Source organism: Marmota monax, unplaced genomic scaffold (genome assembly GCF_021218885.2).
Source record: "Marmota monax isolate L192 unplaced genomic scaffold, Marmota_monax_Labrador192_F-V1.1 WCK01_AAM20220418_F8-fsc00118, whole genome shotgun sequence".
Classification (NCBI taxonomy): domain Eukaryota; kingdom Metazoa; phylum Chordata; class Mammalia; order Rodentia; family Sciuridae; genus Marmota; species Marmota monax.
In genome coordinates this window covers 4,079,565-4,096,863 of record NW_026695231.1, presented here as the reverse complement: position 1 = coordinate 4,096,863, position 17,299 = coordinate 4,079,565, and the positions used below count along the sequence as shown (strand labels likewise).

The window sequence follows — 17,299 nt, the reverse complement described above, 5'->3', positions numbered from 1 at the left end:
GCATTTAGACCACAAATAAAGGAATCAGGCCCATATCTTAGATATAGCTAAATACATGGCAGGGAAATTGCTTTTTTCTGCGGGGGGACCAAATCATGTCTGTCATTTTTATATTCTGAATTTTAATGTGGCTGTTCTATTTTAGTGTTTTGTTTTTTAAAGGCCTAGAAAATTTGAGAGGGTTGAGAGAGAGCTGAGTTCTGATTTAGTGAATTTAACACATGCGGAATATCTGAACTGATTTATTTTGATCTCAAAGATTATACTATTTCTATCATGTAAGACTTAAGATGCAAAAGGTTGGTAAGCAGGGGAGCTGAATTATATTAAAATTGTGGGTCTTCCACTCTCTATAAGGTAGCAGTTATCTCTTTGCCATAAATAGCTGGTATCTATTCCAATGTGCATTTACTAGTATAAAAAATCCTGTAGTTTAAAATAGAACCTAAGCCTGCTCTCAGTTATATGGAAATTAAAAACACACTCTACATGATTTTAAGAGGAAAAACCTTGTTTCCCTCTTACATTCTCTTGGTGTTTTTTTTTTTTCCCCCAACACTTTTGACTGAGAATTCAGAGTTTGGTAAATTATTATCTGTTGGACACTTGTTCTTCTTATAGTGACTAGGCTGTGTGATGTCTTATAAAATGTGGGTTGATTTTTTTTTTAAAAGCATGTAGTATATATTATGTATAGAAACAAATACGTAAATTAGTACATTGTGTTTTATTTGAAAGGTTAATGTTTTAGATAAAATCATATATATGGATATATGTCTCCCTGTTAGGAAGCTTATATTGAAATAAGTAGGCAATTAAGGACACTTTTCATGCAGTGTATAGCAAAGCTTTTCCTACAAAAACTGCAGTCTTTATTTTGTCAAAATACATTGAGATACATTTAGCACACTAAAGACCCTCCAGACCCCAGACTCCTGCTGGAAACTGAAAGGGGCCAATTTGTCCCACAATTGTTTACCTTTGTTTTGAAAGACTGTGCATTGTATATCTATATATAGAGTACCCTGGAGCAGATACAGAAATGTTAACGTAATTTACATAGCATTCTCTTAAATGGTACTGTTACCAGCTATTTCCTATTCTATAGTTGTGTACAACTGCATTTCACCTTAGAGACGAGGATCCCAGTTCACAAGCTGCAATGATTTAGAAGAATGTCTTTTTTTTTAAAAAATTAAATACCCATTATATACCAGGACAGCAGGAAAAGACACGATTAGGAAGAAACCGAGAAAGTACAACACTATAGAAGCCGCCGCCCCCGGTGGACTAATAACACAAACAACCAACCGCAGGACAAACTTAATTCTCTACCTTCCGCAGAATCCTTGCTCATATTAACTGAGAGAGTCTGCGTGAGTTCTTCTTTTCAAAGCGAAATAGATCTTAGATTAGAAAACCAAAGACAAATCCCTCCAGTGCTTAGAGAGTTAAGTTAGTTATGTTTCTTTTGTAGCTTCCCAGAAAAGGGGGGCGGGGGAATAAAAAGAGGGTTAAAAAAAAAAAAAAAAAAAAAAGCCCAGGGTATCTACTGGGAGCGTCTCACTCGCTCCGGTCCTGGCTTGCTTTTCCTCTGCCCACTCTCAGTTCTCACCCCCTTCAGTTCCTTCTCTGCACCCAGCCTACCTGCCTGGCTCCGCTTGCTCGTGCAGCCTCCCGTCGCCTCCCTCCTGATTGGGCAGAGGCCCCCCAATCGGCTGCGCGCCTGGGCCGGTGGGACTGCATATGTAAAGCCCTACTTCATATTAATAAGCTCCAATCGGGGCTTTAAGTCCTTGATTAGGAGAGTGTGAGAGCTTTGGTCCCAACTGGCTGTGCCCATAGGCTTGTCACCAGGAGAACATTTGTGTTAATTGCACTGTGCTCTGTCAAGGAAACTTTGATTTATAGCTGGGGTGCACAAATAATGGTTGCCGGTCGCACATGGATTCGGTAGAACTTTGCCTTCCTGAATCTTTTTCCCTGCACTACGAAGAAGAGTAGGTACCTTTTTCTTTCCTTTTCGAACTCAAGCATGGGGGTGAGTGCGTGTGGGGTGAACGGAATGTATCTTTGCACACTGATTCAGGTAATGCCCTGGGTATTTTGTGTGCACACGAGTGCTTGTTTGTGTCTGTCTTATGCCTTTTGTGTCGAGGGTGATCTCCTAATTCAGTAAGTCGAGAATTGTTCTCTGACTACAATGTTACCTTTGAGGCAAAGCTCAGTGACTGTCAGTAAAACAGCTGTGTGACAGTCACTTCTTATTCAGGTGCTAAGAATAGGCACTTGGCACAAATGCTTAGTGAACTGTTAAAATGCATCTTTTACTAGGACCCATTTTCCCAAGGAAAGATGTTTTAAAATACAATATTCAAAATGATTTATACTATTGAGTGCCTCTTATGTATTTGCAGTTTGACAGATATTTTCAGCTCCCTGTCATTTCTTACCGCGCAGAGTTAGAGGCAAAATTGCACATTTACTAATTCTCCTTCAGAGAACAATTTAAAAACTAGCCCTATGCAATTCAGAGCTAGAATAATGTTATTTGCATGGTTAGTGTTAAATCAGCACTTAACTGACAAATCAGTCCATTAAGTAACATGAGATTTTCACACATTATAAATATTTAAGGGAAAAAAAAAAAAACTAAAGAAGAAACAGTGGTGACTTTTAAATTTTCCCCTTAAATAGACAATGCTCAGATTGTGGATATGTTCCATATATTGTGTCCAGAAAACAGAGAAAAGTACTTTCATTCTTATATGCAGTTAATTCGTATTTATGAATATCTTTATACACTAGAAATGTATATTTAGATTATTAAAGATGGGGGGGAGTGAATGGGGGTAAGGGAAGTAAATTAGGCATTCTTGTGTAAATGAGTAGGTCATAAACTTAATTTCAACTCACTGTTAAGATAAAATATTAGTGTATCACGGGAGCTGTCACTGGTTTATCTCTCTTTTTGTTGAGTCAGTTATATTGCTTTGCTTTCACATTACAGTAATACCAACGGCTATAATTCTGAAAAGAGTGCTCTTGGCAAACATTTCTCTCTATAGATTGTGAAGAAAATATAAAACTCTGGAAGATGAGGTAGTGCATTATAGGTAGATGTCCACTAGCTGTCCTTAGTGACTGCATATTGCATTGCTTTGTAATTAAGTAAGAGATGAAAAGTGACTGGCAGTGTCAGTGACTGCTCTTGGATGTTTGAGTGTAAGAGTGTGTGTGTGAGCATGCACATATATATGCGCTCACACACACGCACACTCTCACACATACTCACATGCACACTCATACAGGAGATATTAGCCCAGAGATGAATTTAGGAAGAACTGAAATACTGTAAGCCTGCGTTGCATCAGTTTGAAAGCACTCAAGGGAAGAAGCAACCTTAAAATGCATGAAAATAAAAATGAAAGATAAACAAAGGTAGGACTGCCCACTCAACTGTAGCCTGAAGGTTAGTGCACCTGGGACTGTAGGATCCCAGAATTTGAAATGTCTTCATGTCAGAAGAATGCCTTACTAAAGCTCACCCAGGGTCTGAACTTTTTTTTCCTAAATAAATAAACAAAATCAACTTTCAAAACCTCCCAGAGCCTTGTTTTAAGAGTAGTTTCCTTGAATTTAACTTCTTATAGCTAATTTGAATAATTAGTTTAGATAAGCCTCTTAAAGCAGATGCATTTAAATGAAATCAGGGCACATGTCCTTTTGGCTTTGGCGCAAGATTCAAACTAGCTTTCTTTTTGGTTCAATTAAAAGTCATCTTTTAAAAATACAGATTTATTGTCTGGATGCAGTTCTGATGGTTACGTGGTTCACTGGACAGACAGAAAGATCCAATGCTAAGCCACGCATCTGCCTCTCTGTCTCAATTAATAAACCACAGAATTTATACATGCTATTAATATTCATAGTAATTGTACTGGGTTAAACCCCATCACGTGTGTGTATACATAGAAATGAAACCAGAGTTATGCAGTTTGAGAGGAAAATATTGAATATTGGACAGTTTCTGGTTTGGAGGCTGTTAAAAAGATTCATACAATTTATTGACCACCATTTAAAGAGCTTAGAATGTTAGCCTCTAACTATTTTTTTTTTAATTTTAGGACATGTGCCAGCACATTAAAGAACATAACATTTGAAAGCTTGTTTCACATTTAATAGCAGTAATAGCTGATAGCATAAATAGATGAAAATAATATATCTGCTCATTCTGACATATGTGTCAGTCTAATCATTCTAAATGAGTGTGCTCATCACATGAATCCCTTTCAACCTCTGATTAAAATGTAACATTGACTACAGGATTATAGAGCGGACTTAATTTTACTGACTGTTTTAACAGTTGTCACAGCTGTTGGAAGAAGGAAAGGCAATTGAAACCCTCCAAAACAGACAAGGCAAAGAGGGAGCAGTTTAGTAAATTTCAGCCTGATCATTGAAATCCAGACATTGAACATTTAACAGTTGCGTGTTTTAAGATTCCTGCTCAGGGCAACGCAAGTTTTATTTTATATGATTCACTCTTTCTGTTTCAGGGTTTTGATTTTTCCCCCTTCTGCTCTAACTCTTGTTATTAAAAGCTAACTTGATTGAAATGCAACTATTCTAAAGTGATACTATAATGTCAAAATACACAGGATAAAAATAGACAGGAAGGAAAAAAATCTATATAGTAACAACAACAAGAGAAAGCTTAAGTCAGATTGGACACTATCTTTGAACGAAAGACAGGAGTCTGCCCAAGTCACTTTAGATATGATATTATTTGAAAACTATGAACAGATACTTCAGGTTTATTTTTCTAAGAAAGAATACTTCAACTCCACACTTGGAGTTCCTATTGCTTTTCTTCCTGTTTCCTCTCTATATTATCTGTTAAAAACACCTGCAGCCTTAAAAGGTAGGTGGTGTTTTCAGACAATTTCTCTGTACATTACTAGAAGTGACAACCAGCAGCAATTAGGGGTGAGCATTCTGGAGCTGTAGAATCTTGAAATCTTTACATCAGTAAATTGAACAGAGCAATTCTATTTTTCTAAGAATTAAATATCCATAATACATGTCCCAAACTATATATAGTTGAAAGAACCAGACGATGTTTGTTATGTAACATACGATTTTTCTCCTTGAAGTAAGGGGGAAAAGTGTTCTTGAGTTAATGGAATAAATGTTACATGGGAGTGGTGAGTTAGTGATGGGCACCTATGTTTTACTAGCCCTTTGTGTTAGGGTATTTGTGTATTACCTTATACACATTTGGTGGTGAGTTTAAAAATCCTCCTTTTACAGGGAGACAGCTTTCCATTTCCTGGGCAGAGGCAAGGGTGATGGTGTTGGCTGGTTCTTCTTATAGTGATGGTTTCTCATCTTAATGTGTTTATGGCACTGCTGCTTTATTTACTGAGCCTAGTGTGTTGCAGCGGTAATTAACCCATGTTATTAGCAAAGCCCTTGTGGATATCCATTAATTCTCTTGCATGGATGATCATTTTTCTAGTGTTTTTCCCCCAATAAGATATCATTGTTCTTTTTTTATATATTCTAAATTGACGGCCTTTGATATGTTTCTTTGGTTTAATCTGACTTGTGATATATATACTGACCACATCATGAAGAATGAAATTGTGATTCAGCTCTTAATAATGCTAATAGAAGGAAAGATTTTTTTTTTGTTGTTGTTCTTTTCAAAGTAAAAAAAGACAAGACTAGAAATTCAAGCTTAAAAAGGAAATAATGTAGGAAATCAGTTTTAACTCTATCCTTTCCAGATCTCAGAATTTATGACAATTTGTATCTTTGAGGTCTTTTCATCAGGCTTTTATTTAGTTAATAACACTTTAGGCATTTTTGTAAAATATTGAGCCAGCAGAAAAATACTTGTGCTTCCTGTGCTGAGAAAAGATAAGGACCATCTCATTAGCTGGGCCATACTTTTGCAATTAATTTTAGATACCTGGTGCTATTCATCAAAGAGGGCAGCTAACTTCTCTATGATTCTATTTAACAATACTTTCACAATACCTCACTCCTGCCAGAATTACAGACAAAGAAGAAGCCGGTTCTTTTGGAAGGTAGGCATAATGCCCAATCTCAAGTCTGTATCACTTGTGAAAAATTCCTCAACATTTGTTTTCGGCTAGTGACTAAACAAAATGTTTCTTTGTTTTACTTGTAAAGTAACACTCAGCACTGAAGGTTTTTCTTTTTATTATTTTATACGAGATATTAAAATACATGCTTATGATTGATACTTTCATACAAGTGGCAATTAATAGCAATGATTTTTATGAAACCAATTAATATCACATAAACTTTAGAACCAGCTATCTGGCATTTAGAAAGAAGAGGAAAGCATTTAATGTATCATGATCTAACTTTAAAGTCAATGCAGCAGATAAGCCTTGCTCTGAATTTTGCTTCATCACAAATTCATGGGCAAGAGAAACAATGCAATGTTGATCTGTTATAAGTGCATATGAGCTCTGGCCCTTGGCAGCTCTCTGGAGAAAATCTTTGATTACATTGGTCCAGTTTGTTCTGTTTTTATCTCTTTTACATCCACTGGCATTGTATTAAATTGTCATTGTCCTAAAGCACATGAGATAGAAATGAATTGCAGTTCTCTACATTCTCTGACAGTGAAATATTTAGCCTCTCTTTCTCCAATCATACTTATGTGTGTATTTGATAGTGCAGGGATGACACCAAGCATCTCTGCGGCTTGACATTCTTATTGCATTTTGTATGTTTTGCCATTGATTATTATTTCCAGAGCCATGTAAATCTGGATATAAATCATCTATACCATGATTATTAAAATAAATCCAAAGCAGTAGATAGGATACACACACGAGTGTGTTCATGTGCATGTCTAACATGCGTGTGAAATATGCATATATATGGGGAAAGGGATGTTTGTAGCATATAGGTGTGCTGTTAAGATTGTCCATGTACATTTGTATAATAAAGTAGATCTCAAAATACTAATCTGTGGTCAGTTACATTTGCCAGGCATAATTGTAACCTGGAATTAGTATTTCAGGTATTTACCAAGTCTGATTTAAAACTGAATTGATTTAACTACTGTATATTAGACAGGTAACTGGTAACCTAGTAAGTAAATTTGTTTCTGACTTAAAATAATTTTAATTATTTTCATTCATGTATTGACTATATAGTAACCATAAATAAACTGTAAAGTAGGAAATAAACTACTGATATTAAATTTATCATTTAATGGGTTGGGCCCATATCCAAGAAAAAAATTTGAACTAGCTTCTGGCTACATCTTTCCCTGTACAATTGAGCCTGACAAATATATCTTAATGCAAAGCATAGGAGCTTTCAAAAATGCAAAATGTGAATTTAATTTGCCTACACTAAATAAATATGTCATTTGCTTATTTTCTTTTGCTAAAAGCAAATATGTAAAATTAATAAGTATTATGTTTATATAAAATACATCATAGAGTTCACAATGATTTAATTTGATTCTAAGAGGTAAGTTTAGAGGTCTCTGATTTTACTTTGATAAATCTGATTGTTGGGAAAAAAACACTTATAGAATTGCTCTATTCTTTTATTTTTGTCCCATTTTATATTTTTGTTTAAATTCCTAGCTTCATTTCCTACCTTTGTTTGCATAACACTTTAGCAAATTTACTGCTATTGTGTTTTTAAAAAAGTGCTAACTGCTTCTTTGTACCACCCATCAGATCAAAGTTAGCTCCCCTATTATCTGAAGGTGGTAAGAGACAGCCTTCTGTCTTTTGAAGGATTTACCTGGCCTTTTATTCTTGTTTGAAGTTCCTATTAGATTTATAATTTCTAAGGTCTAGGAAACCTCAGCTAATAAAAATAATTTCCATTCAGTTTTAGTAAACACATCTTTCCTCCCTGCTTTTTCTTTCCAAAAGTACAGATGTTTCTTTTTCTCAAATATGAACAATATTTCTAAGTATTTTTTTTATAATGAAGTATCTAAAACCATTGAATTGAGAGGGTTTAGACCTTTAGATACATGTATCCTGCCCATAATTTTTGAAAAATATTTTTAAATGTTTGGAGGAAACTTGCTTTTTATGTTTTGATTTCTTCAAATGAAATGCCATTTAAATTTATGGTGAGGCACATATATTTGAAAGGTAACCTACTAAAGCAAGTCAATAAAAAGAAAGGTACAGTTTTTAAAAATTTGGTTTATCACTGCTCAATTAAAGTTCATTAATTGTGCATATGTGCGTCTGCCTGTAGATATGTAACACAACACTACCATTAGAAATACAACTTATGGTTATATGCAATTCTTTCACACAATATAGTAATTGAAAATACCAGCTTTTGGCATTCAGAATTTCATAACTACTTAGTATAGTGTTCAAACTCATGGGGCATCTACTTAAGTTTAGATTGCATTCTTAAAAAAAAAAAAGAAAACTGAATTTCTATTTTAATTATAAAAAGCTGTTTTTGTAACATACAGTCCTGTGTGCCTTCTCATATTGCTTTGAGTGAAACAAAATTACATATATACCTTTCATCATTTTGATTGGAAGTACAGATTATGTGTAATATGCTTTGGCAGCACTTACCTAGCCAAAGAAAACAAATTAATATTGGGCATACTGAGGACTGTCAGGCATATCACAGACATGTCAATTTAACTTTGCTTCATCATACACCTTCTCCGAAAACAGTTGGTAAAGATGGTACTAAATAAAAGGCAAGCTACCAATAAATCCTCACATTATATCAGAGATTGATGGCTGGTAGGAGTGTAATGAAAACCAGCTTGCTTGCTTACTTGTCTTTAAAATCTAACTGTAGGAATACAGAGAGCATAGGGAATAATGAGTTTTGTATAACTGAAGCTCATTCAAATCTTTCTACCACCCTGGAAGTAAAATAGGATGTTAAAACAAAGGCTCTGACTTGGTAAACTTCAGTTGCTCTTATTTGTGAAACAAATAAAAACTTAAAGAAGTGGAGAATCTGGGAGGGTGCGGATTCACTTTGAAAGGAAAGCTTGCTTTGTGTAGCACTTTACACACATTTTCTGGGGAAGAAACAAATTTTTTTTTTAAGTGTGGCTTATTTAATTACCCCACCCCCAAGACAGAGATGAATTTAAAAAATCAAATCAAGAATAGAGCAAAAATTTCTGCACAAAAAATAGGCAGAAATACACTATTTTTTTCCCTTCCTGATCAGAATTTTATCTTGGCAAAGGATAATTCCTTTTTAATCTACTCTGGAAAAATTTTACTCATTTTTAATGGCTTTTGAGAATTTAAACAAAGGGCTTGTTAAATATATTCTCTTTCCTTTTAATACTCACAATGAGTACTGAAGCATCTAAAAGGTATACTTTTCAAGGCAGCTAATATGTGACAATATTTATAAGAATTTACTTTGCTTTGAAAAAAATTATTAAAGCAGCCTACTCATATATGCCAAAATTTTGTCCAGAGTTAGCAAAACTAGTAAATCATGTAGACAATTACAGAGGCTGGGGTACTTAAATTTTAAGAGGAAAAAAAAAATCAAATGTGAGGTTGTTCAGTCTATTGCCCCTTGCCCTCCATAATTCCACCTTATTGTAGTATTTTCACTTCTCCAAAAAAGTTAGGTGGTCATGTTAAATTGTATTCTTTTTTCCACAAGTGAAAGAACGTTCTGATATTTTTTTTTTACAGTCATTAGTCTATTAAACAATATCCAGATCAGATATTTGGGGGACTATTGTAACTGAATGTTGATGATCAGAAAAAGAGAAAGGTGTACATGGTTGATGAGAACCACCATGTCTGTTTCCTGTGAGAAAGTGACTGTATACAGTTGGTGCTGGGTCCTGTGAAATGACAGAAGCATCCCTTTTATCCATAGACTTGAATGAGACCTGCCTCATCAGTCATGGCACCATAGTGTCACAGATGGGAAAGCAGCCGTCAGCTGAATTGTACTGAACTACACACTTGGCTAATTCATCTTATTGCTCTACACATCTAAAGGAAGGCTCCTCTGTTCTTGGAGTCTAGACAGCATCAGGAGTTGGGCTCAGGTGGGAGCATGTGGCCGCCTTTCTCTGTTCTCTCCTAGCTATTCAGCAGAGGGAGGTGAGGAACAAATGGACAATTTATGTGCACAAGCTCAAGCAGAGAATCCTTTCCTTAGGGTCAGGAATTTGTTGATACCCAGTTGTCCACGTAAATTTCAGATGCCTCCCATGTTCTAGAAATGTCATTGTTGTTTTTCATGCTCCAAAGTACTACCCCTAGAAGAGGTTGTGTTTCCCCATTCCTAGGGACCACCAACTGGTTTGAGCATTTTTTAATAAGATAGAAATGGAGAACAGATATCTATGTTAATCTGGATGATGGTCTTTTTTTTATACTTTTATGTTAAACTATTCAGTTGGTTAAGTCTGAAGAATAAGAAAAATAATGAGGTTAAAAACTCAAATTGTATTTTTTTTATTTCTTTATTTCCTTATAGTGAACAAAACTTTAATGTCTAGAGCATTTATGAGGGTTTTAATGATTGGAAAATCTATCCTGAGAATGTGGTCACCATATGTGATAGCCTTGCTTTCTATCTTGTCTTCAGTTTATGGGGTAAGTTCGGTGATATTGTCTATTGTCTTACTTTGCTTGCATTGTAGAACCTCTGTGCGTTCACATTGAGGTTATCCGAAATGTGGGGGAATTGCCTGCTCAGTTCTAAAACAGTTCCCTGTACACCTTCCCCTCCTCAATCCCACGATTTTTTTCTTTTCTTTTCTTTTTTTTTAATTTCTGTTTCTATTAATCTGTTGTGCTAAAGGATCATTTACTTGGGAAAAAGGTAAGTGCATGATATTCAGCCATATTTGCACACACAGTACATGTTATTTTCCCTGTGAATTCCAAAGAGATTGCCTTCAACTTTTAATATTTGTTTTTCTTTTGTTTCTGTTTGTTGTGCATTCTAGTTGAGTGCTTTTATAGTGTTTTCTTGATTGTTGTCAGTTTGGGATACTCGAAGCTGACATTTTTGTTAAGTTAATGTCACAGCAGAAAAACCTATGGCAAACTGGAACCTGGCAAGAGTGCATAGAAGATACAACTTATGTTTGATTGTGTGTAAATACAGTTAGTTAGTTGGGGGTTTATCAGATAGCTTGGCAGAAAGAGAGGAGCAGTACAAACTGTTTTCAGTAACAGTGCTGTTCATACACCTGATAAGATTGAGAGAGCTTTTCGAAATGCTGATAGGCCTTGAATAAGAAAAGAATAATCACTTCTACTGGCACCAGCTTATCAGGAATGAAGTAAAATGCCAACACTTTTACATTAGCAAAAGTAAATGTTTTAGACACTCTGGGCCTATTTTCATGCAAGTTAAATAGGAGGGGTGCTTTAAAATGTGCTGTAATGAATAGAAGGATTTTTTTTTTTTACTTTGACTAAATTACAGGTGAATGTGTTGATAAAGGAACTTTCAGCATCAACAGCAGCATCTTTGATAAGCAGGTACATCTATGTTGGACATTCTCTGGAGAAATTAAGCATTTGCTTTTCCACTGCAGTTCTATTAGGCATCATTTCTGATGTTAGAAGATGCAGTTATGTCTTATGTCAGTCGAGTCTCCTTGTTTTTCCAGCAGATGGGTGACAGGCATTTGAAACTTAGCTTATCAGACTTATAAAATGCTGGTGTGCTATGGGAAGTTTGGGCATATCACTCAGTTTTGAACAGTTGTGCTGAACTGGCAAACTGTAAAAGAAATCTTTTTTTTTTTTTTTTTCAGGAGTGGGATGAGATTAATTATAAATTTAGAATGCCTTAACTAGAAGATAAATGTATTTTTCCAAGTAGCAGTTCATTTTAAGATGTCTCCCCTTAAAGAGAGAGAAAGATTGGTTTTGCTTTTCAATATAAACCATTAACTTTCCCAGTTCTACCATTTTCTCCTCTTTGTAATTTGACGCCTACAAATAATTTGGCGTATTCAGATTTGATAAATGATAGTGCAAGAGCAGATTGATTGATTTTGGATTACTATTGATTACTCTCAATGAGATCACTGTGACACACTCGAATCAATAGTATTCGATTAAGCGAGGCACCACCGTTCTATACATTCAGGAGCAGTGGGGAATTCGGGAACAGAATGTTCACAAGCTGATAAATTGACAAAGCGTTCAGCTTTAAATAGCCCTTTGTTCAGCACGAGTTCCTTAAAATATATTTCATTGGAAAGTTCGTTTTTGCAACTCGGGGCCTTCTGTGGAAAAAAAAAAAAGGTCATCAGTTTAAGGTTTATTAAATTTTAACTAAAAACAACTGGGCTCCATTTAGGTGTAAAATAATTTAAGTACTTACTGCAGGCAACCTTCATGCTTTTGAGCTGTCGCTCAAAGGTTTCATTCTTTTATGAAGATGTCAATTGTAAACATAAAAATGCATCGCTGGAAATGGAATGGTTTAAGATTCAAACTGAAATAAAAATTCCTGCCTCAGGAAAGCACTATAATCAAAATAAGGTGGTCTTAACTTTTCCTCTGAAGTGGGCATGCTTAGGAGCAGCGCTGGGAGGCAGCAGCAGGTGGAGTAGCTTGATCAAGACTGCTCATTTTTTTTTCTTATCTGAGGGTGTTCACCGTGTCACCAGTACTACATGGAAAACGCTAAATATAATTTGATCTGAAAGCATCTGATACATTGAAATCTTTCTGTCCTGAGCAAACTTACAAAGTCATTAGGAAAAAAATATCATCCATATTTCCAGTCCAGCCAGGCCCTCAAAGAAAAGATTTTCTATCATATTCCATCCTTATGTAGTCTTAGCACTTGGAATGAAACCTTTGCTCTTATGTTATATGGTATTGCTGAGTTGCTTTCCCAAAAGGTGCACAGTGTTTTAATTACTCCACGGACTATGTGAATGTTCTTACTTAAAAAAAAAAAAATCTGGTTGCAATGAGATTTTGTCTAGTAAGGCCTGTGTGTTCAAGGCCTTACTAGGTTAAACTTCTCTTCTTTTTTTTTTTTTTTTTTTTTGGTGGAGGTGGGATTGGGAGGGTTGTGGCTCTCACCTATGGCCTCATCTGCTATGTGAATGCTCTATCACTGAACTGCACGCCCAGCTCAAGTTCAAGTCTTAAAATATATGTAGATAAGTTCTCTCATTTTGATACTAATATTTAAAAGAGAATCCTCCCCCAAACTAGAGGTATTATGAATAGAAAAGTTTAGGATCATAAAATTAACTGTCAAAATATTGGGCTTTATTTTTTTCCTCTTGGCATGGAAGGAAGGTAATGGCATTCTAATTATATGAGGTTGACTCAGATGAAGTTGCCATTTTTGTAGGTCAAAAAAAGCAGTCAAATATCAGCAATTTCATAGGATTTAACCCAATAATTGAATTTATTTCTGTACTCTTCGTATTTCATAATAAAGTGGGAAATAAGTTGTTTTTATTTTATGATGGGTTATATCAGATTATGGGAGACACCTGAATTCTATCTATAATTATTGCAAATATATTGTAATATTTATTTCTAGCAACTGTGTCTTTTTGTTTAACACCAGTAGAGAGTTGCCAAGTAGAGTGTCTTGCACACACTGAAAACACTGTACATTCATCTAGTATTCGTCCTGTGGTAACTAAACTGCTTCTGAGAATCTGTGTATGCTTTTTCATCTTCTGAAGAAGAGCTGGCCACAAACAAGACAGCTGCCTCATTGTGTCAGGAAATAGTACTGACACCCCCCCACCACCCAAAGAGCACATTGCAGAGGGTAAAGTTTCAAAGGAAATTGGGGAGAGATGCCAACACCTCAAATATTTCATCTTCACATTCATTTGTTATGAGAACCTTAATATGCTAGTTAGCGCTTTTCATTGCTTCCCCCAGAGAAGTATTAAAACTGTACTCCTTGAAACGTGTGCACCACTGTGGAGTAGGCAGATGCAGAGTTCCCCGAGTTGGCACTGGAGCTGTCCATGCTTTATTGACCATTGCAGTCAGGAAAGGGGCTTCAAGAGATGTAATAAAATGATCCCAGAGCCACCATTTGACCCCCCAGATGTGAAGCTCCTTAATCGGAGCTGCCTGTTCGGGCCAATAGGAGCTTTCAGTGCCCACCTGCAGGCAGAAGCTGGCTCCCAGTTAGGAAAGAAATTGGCTCTGTCTATAAGTTGGAGGGAGGGGCTCTGGTGGCATTGCTGGAAATGTCAGCACGGAGTGCATCTTGACTTGGGGTCACGTCAGGACTGGGTAAGTTCTTGTCACTCTGGGTAAGCCCACGACAGCTTACATCTCGTTTTGGAGAGGAGGGTGGGCATCAGTTCCTAGAACTTGATTGAGTGGATGCCTCTAACTGGTCCCACTGTCAGACTTGGAGTTTTCCTTTAGTAGTGCTTTCCCCTCCCTGTCTGTGGCACTGAATTTGATTTATCGCTGGTACTAAGATCAAAAAAGAAATCATTCCTTTTGATGTTTGCTATTAGGCACATGTGGTGCAGGGGGCGCGGGGGCACTGGGAGGAGAGCAATCTTAGCATACATGTCACTGTCCTGGCCACACTGTGGCCACTGATGGAAGACTATGTATATTCTCTGTTCCTTTTGATTATAAAAATCCATGAATAAAGAGGTTAGCTATAGAGTATTTTAAATTAATTATGTTTAAATACAGATTCTTTTGGTAAGGACACAAAGTAGTAGCTCACACATTATACCTAATCAGAGTGACATTTCTAAGCTGTATTTGCATCACTTTTACCAAAAGACATAAAAAGCTCAGGAATATTAATAGCTCAATGGGGTTTAGTCTTTCTGTCAAAAAACAGCAATTGGTTGATTTTTTTTTTTTTTTTTGGTAGGTGGCTAACTTGGGACATCAAAGCCTTATTTGTTAAAAGAGAGGTGATATTTTTGTGGGGTCTGCTTCTCCTGGATCCAGATCAGCCTTTGTTTCCAGCTCTGTACAGTAGCTTTTGTCCGGCTTCTCAGTTAGTGGGATTTCTCCGAGCAGCATGAGCCCCAACCCATCAGCAGGCTGCTAGTCAGCAGCAGGTGTGAACAACATAAAACAGGATTAACACTGAACCAAAGTGTGTACTAAAAACAGAACCCCTGCCTTGCTTTTAAAAGGACTGCAGGACTGGAAGATAGAAGCCACTTTGGACCTGTACACTGCTTGTTTACTAAACAGTGTTCAATGGGCTATGTAAATGGCTCTGTTTAGGAGTGGAGGAGGCAGGAGAGGGAACTTGTCCTCATTCTGGCTTTCTTTTTTTAAACTATAAGCTCAAAACTTATGGAGAAAATCCTTCTAGAACTTCCAGGGGAAAAAATAAAGCAAAAATTACCTGGGTAAATCTTGAACCACAATTATGGGTTAATATTGCAAAGCTATTGTCCTTGCTTACAAATTAAAAGTTGATAATCATTTAATATGCTTTATTTCTCCCATGTAAAAAAAATATAGATTGGTTCATTATATTTTTATGTTTAATTACATGACATAATTTTTATTTTTACCTAAGTAGTAAACCAAAAATAACTAAGTAATTTCATTAGAGATTACATGTCGCCTCAACCCCCCATTTTGAAAGATATAATTACTACATACTTATGAATAAAAAAGCTGGCAGAAAAAAATCACAGTTAATATCGGGGTTTGCAGGAGTTTAGCAAATGGAACATTTTATAAAATTTATGGCATCTGAGTCACTTGATCAGTATTTTGTTTAGGAAAGATAAAGGTGGTGTTTAACATGTTTCTCTTAAATTTATACTAAATCCAGTGTATGTTATATATTAGATTAAAATTTGAATATCTGTTTTCTGTATTAGGTTTAGACTAATCTGTGGTTTGAAACTTTGGGACTTGGTCACATCCAGTAAGAGGTCTGAAATGAGGAAATAACAATTCAATCAGTTGGAGAAATTGTATTTTGTATACACACAGACACACACCTGCGCACACATTAACAATCTCTTTTTTCAACATGTGCAGAGATTTTTCTGCCTGTGTATATAATGTCACTATACTGATTTTGATCACTCAAAAATATGTTCAAATATAAACAGTTATATAAGATGGATCATGTACCCTTATTAAAAATATTTCTGACGTGTCAAAAATCAGAATTGTGATTATCATTTTCTTTCAGCAGCATCTTGGTAATATATGTTGCCTTTATTACGCTTTATACCCAAGGCTTAAGCTAAATTTAGTAATTACTAAGTCCTTCACCTTTTGCTTATATTTACTGTTTGGTATTTTAAAATGGTTATTTTTTTAAAAAGATTTTGCTACTAATTTTATTTTAAAAGTAACACTTCTGTTATACATCCACATTTTTACATAATGCCCTAATAGTAACTGTTGTATTCTGCTACCTTTCCTATCCTCTACTATCCCCCCTCCCTCCCCTCCCATCTTCTCTCTCTAACCCATCCACTGTAATTCATTTCTTGTATTTGGGGTAAAATTGGGAGTTCATAACCAACTTGAATCTAATGTATGAAATATGATATGTCAAGAGCTTTATAATGTTTTGAACAACCAATAAAAAAAGAAAGAAAAAAAAATCGTATGTTAAAAAAAAATAAAACAAAAAAGAAAAAAAATAAATAAAAGTAACACTTCTTATAGATTAATTGTGGCAATTTTAATGCACATTGAATATCCTCAAGAATATCCAAATATTTATGAAATATATAAACTCTGAAACTTGTATTTTAATTTCACAGTTATTATCTTAGAAAATTGATTTAATACCATTTGACTTCTAGTGTCTTTCTGCCTGAAAAATGCCCATTCCCTTCTGTTTAGTATTTTTAAGTACCTCTGTTATAAACATCAATTGTGTTGTGGGATTATAGCTTAATGATAGTTAATGAAATCAGGTTTAGAACATATCAGTTTAAGATTGATTTTTGAAATATATTCCTTATATTGCCAGCTCTCTGGTGTCAAATTGATTGCTTATAGTAACTTTTCATGTTGCATCAAAATCATTAAAGTCATCAATTTAGTGCCTAAATGTGCATTTTCTTAATCACCCAAACATTTGAGTGCATGCAGGCACTGTCTTAGGCACTAGAATCTTGAAATGAACAATGAAAGTATAAAAAGATGATGAGTGCATGTAAAATATTTTAAAATGAGACCTTTTATATGTAAGTCTCCAGTTTAAACAGGAGCCAGTCTTGAGAATATAAATTCAGGGATCTGGGTAGTGTTATTGTTTACATAACACTGTAACACTTAAGCAA

General features: G+C 35.4%; 1 protein-coding gene across 26 annotated transcripts in view; it reads left to right on the top strand.

Moving 5' to 3' along the window:
• The window catches only part of Esrrg (estrogen related receptor gamma), a 601,476-nt gene that overhangs the window by 373,124 nt on the left and 211,053 nt on the right, over nucleotides 1–17,299 (top strand). For 14 of the 26 annotated variants that reach the window (XM_046438414.2, XM_046438420.2, XM_046438413.2 and 11 more), the window contains 2 exons: nucleotides 9,910–10,084; nucleotides 10,519–10,637. The exons of 10 other annotated variants lie outside the window; for them this stretch is intronic. In XM_046438414.2, the coding sequence (XP_046294370.1) occupies nucleotides 10,633–10,637 (5 nt within the window). In that variant the 5' untranslated portion in view covers nucleotides 9,910–10,084; nucleotides 10,519–10,632. Of the gene's footprint in view, nucleotides 1–1,571; nucleotides 2,001–9,909; nucleotides 10,085–10,518; nucleotides 10,638–17,299 lie in introns of those variants that run through there. 2 more of the 26 variants (XM_046438427.2, XM_046438412.2) reach the window with 2 other exon arrangements.